Below are 3970 nucleotides of genomic sequence, written 5' to 3' on the forward strand. Positions count from 1 at the left end.
ACAAAGAGCAAAAGCCATGCCAAACGGGACCATAAGGCAACGTTTTGACAAGTACTAGAATATGCCTTACTAGCAGTTGAGATTGACATATTGAATACCGAATTACATTTTTTTCTATGCTAGAAAAAGAAGTCTTACGTTATATTGCCAGTTAGAAAGAAACTTGCTACTGCTATTCTGCATTGCACATAAGAGTACTGGTGTTTTACCTTAATACTAGATATAAAAATCGAACTCCGTTGGATGACAGATTTTAGAATCAACCACAGTCTCTGCAAAAAAATGAAAACGAAAAAACGGAAAATGATATTATTATTCAGTAACGAAAAACAGTAGATAAGTGCACATAATTTAGGCAAGTTTATGAAGAAATTTCTATTTTGCACGATGGTATTAGGTAGCAGGTAACATGTTTCCACTCTTGTCAGTGCCGCTCTTGTCCTGATGGTGTGATGTCGTTTTTGTACCACGATAAAAGTCATTGGGGTTGGTAGTTTGGTTCCAATAAGGCACGAGCCTGAATAAGACAAGCTACGCAATAAACCAAACTGATTTGAGCCTATTTTAGGTAGTAAAATAGTTTAAAGTGAGAAATTAAGTTGGAGAAATATTGTAACTAACATTCCCAATTGCATTCAACTCGAATATTGGGACTTCACTCGTGCCATCTCTGCTTATTTTCCTCCATCCGACAAATTTAAAAATACATCCATGCGCGTATAAGTATAAATTGGCGAGAACTTGGAAGAGATTTATGTGGACAAACAACGATAAACTGGCAGTGTAGATTGGAATGATCGGTTTGGGATTAAATTTCTTCAAGAAGACAGCATTATCGTTTTATATTTCTACTTGAAATATTCAGTGCCACGCACATAGTCGCATGGGAGAAAAAGTATAAAATGAAAAGAAGGAAATTCTACTGGTGGCTGGAGAAAAACAGAGATAGAGATAAAAAGGAACAAGGTAGCAGGCAGAGAAAAATTGCAAAAATTAATCGCGTTCCATTGCTTTTTGGTGATATTTTTCGACATTTATTTGTTTAATCACAATATTATGTTAGGCTAAATTATTTAAAAGGTTCATGATAAATGTATAATGTTGGAATTAAACATATAAACCTGAAAAGACATCACCAAAAATCGATGGAACCTGATTAATTTTCGTAATTTTTCTTTGCCTGCTGCCTTGTTCCTTTTTCTTTTTGGTTTTCCGCTAGCTTCTGCGTGTATCGATGTCTCTGTTTTTCTCTAGCTGCCAGTAGAATTTTCTCCTTTTTTCTCCGTTTTCTGTGCTCGTTTATATAATTTTCTCCTCGGCCGCCACTTTTCTTTCTCTTCTGTGCAGAGTCGGCCCTGACAATTCGGAGGGCCTAAGCGAGTCGGCAATCTTGAGGCCCCATACTTTATTTTTCTACACGTATAACAATATTTAAATGAAAAAAATCTATATTTAAATGAAAACTTTGTACAATATAAAAGATGGAATTGCTAAATAAAATATCACTTACAATTCGAGAGATTAAGCTAGCATCATATTTAGTCTTCTCACGTTTTGAGATGCAAAATTAGTAATCAAACAATTCAAATCAAGTTTTTCCAACATTCTTTTTTCAATAGAAATCATAGATAATCCATTCAACCTCTCTTGTGACATGGTTGATCGAAGATAAGACTTAATCAATTTTAACTTTGAAAAACTTCTTTCAGCGGAAGCAACAGTGACTGGGATGGTCAATAATATCCTGTAAGCAACCCAAGCATTTGCAAAACAATAATTCATTATCTTAATGTAATTTAACACATCAGTTGCTCCATTCATTTCTATAGATATTGCTTCCCTTTAAACTTTTCAACTTAGAAAATAATTTCATTCCATCGATATCAGATACTGTGTTATGCTTCAAATAATTTTCAAAATTAATGCAACGGCACTTCAATGTAGCATCATCAATGGATTTAAGCTTTTCCAAATCAAATAAAAATCCAAAAATATTGTCATCTTTTAGTAGATGATGAAAATAGAGTGTATATATGTTGCACCACTCCAAAGAAAGATTTAGCTTTTGTACAACAAGTAGCCATATCACAAAGTGCAAGATTGAGACTATGACACCCACAAGGAGTGTAAAATGCTCTAGGATTTACTTGTAGTAGTCTATTCTGTACCCCTTTATGTTTTCCTCTCATGTTAGCATCATTATCATATCCTTGACCCCTTATATTATCGATATCAAGCTCTAAATTATTCAACGCATTCACTAATTCATCAAAAAATCCCTTTCCAGATATATCATCCACCAATAAAAATCCTAAAAAAAATTCTTCTACCTTCACTGGACTTGCTGAAATATCAACACACCTCAATACTATAGACATTTGTTCTTCGTGACTCAAATCTGGAGTGCAATCAAGTATCACAGAAAAGTACTTGGATTCTTTGAGTTTCTCGATGATTATTTTCTTGTTCTCACCCGCTAGCATAAGTATCAACACATTCTGAATTTTGTGTCCAAGATAATGATAATGAATTTCTTTATTTTGAATTCGACGAATATGCTCTATTACAGGATCAAACTCAGCAATCATTTGAATTAAGCTTAAGAAGATGCCATTATTTTCTTGGTATATCTTCTCATTATCTCCACGAAACGCCAAATTATTTTCTACAAGAGTTCTAACCACGGATATTATTCTCAACAATACTTGTCTCCAATGTTCTCTATCCTTATTGATTTGTTCCTGCACACTTTTATCAATTGTTTGTTCCTTTTGAAATCTTATTTCCATTTCGATCCATCTACTCAAGTTAGTGATATGGTCATAACTCACTTCATGTGTTCTTAGTTTTTCACCAATATTTTTCCGATCATTTGCACCATCATGTGCCAATTAAGTTTGACTCCCATCATTCTTGAATAGCTTACAACAAAAACAAAATATTTTATCCAGACTTTTTGAATATATCAACCATTTTCTATCATGATTCTCTCCATTGGGTAATCCTCGAGTGTAATGAACAGAGGTGAAGTGTCAATTAGCTACATCTTTTGGAAAAATTACATCATTATCTCTTACTGGACCTTTCATTACGATTAAATCTCTTAAATTCTTATTCATATTTTCCCAATTCGCTGGATCACTAATATCAAAGGAGAATGGTTCACCAATCTTTTCATTGATGTTTCTTTCATCCATAACATCATCCTCGATTGATATCTCTTCATTCACCAGACAATGATTTTTTCAATTGTATTATCGTCGATATCATTCTTATTAAACTCTTCTTCGAGAACTACATCGTCATTATGTTTTTTGTTTACTACCACTAAAAAATTTATCAAGGGCTCCCTCTTGTGATTTAATCAATTGTTCAACCTTCTTATGCCGTTTTCTTTTAGAATATCTAGATTCAAATTTTCTAGTGGACATAATTAAAGCACATAACGGTAGAACCTGATTCAGAGTTCGACTTAAAAGTATCCCAGATTCTCAAATATTCCAAGTGTAGGAATTCAACAATCAACCTACAAGAAATAATAAATGAACCAAGTTATATGAGAATAACAGGTTGAAGTAAGTTAACATCACAAAAACTGAACTATGCCAACTACTGAATTCCTATTCTGAAACACACATAAAACAGAGTGATCAATTGATGATCATCAGCCAAAAATTCACAAACCACTTCTTATGGACTCATAACATTTCACGGACTTATATAATCAACTAGCGAAGACATCAATAGTTTAAATCCTAATCAGAAATTCAACTTTTTTTATGTACAAATTCGAAAGAAAAAATAAATAACCCTAAATATCAAAACTAATGAATATAGGATACCAGAACCCATTACTCTAATGCCTCAAACATATATGATTAAAAAAATTTTCATATTAAAATTAAAAAATTGAATTGAATTGCAATTCATACAATCAAAATTGAGCCAAAATAAATTCCTGGTCAGACAA

General features: G+C 32.7%; 1 protein-coding gene across 1 annotated transcript; it reads right to left on the bottom strand.

Moving 5' to 3' along the window:
- Positions 1-1997: 1997 nt before the first annotated feature.
- LOC111393063 (zinc finger MYM-type protein 1-like) lies at positions 1998-2789 on the bottom strand. The gene has a single exon (XM_023018463.1). The coding sequence runs from the start codon at positions 2787-2789 to the stop codon at positions 1998-2000; it is 792 nt and encodes a 263-aa protein (XP_022874231.1).
- Between the last annotated feature and the right edge of the window lie 1181 nt (positions 2790-3970).

The sequence above is a fragment of the Olea europaea genome, chromosome 4 (assembly GCF_002742605.1).
Source record: "Olea europaea var. sylvestris chromosome 4, O_europaea_v1, whole genome shotgun sequence".
NCBI lineage: Eukaryota > Viridiplantae > Streptophyta > Magnoliopsida > Lamiales > Oleaceae > Olea > Olea europaea.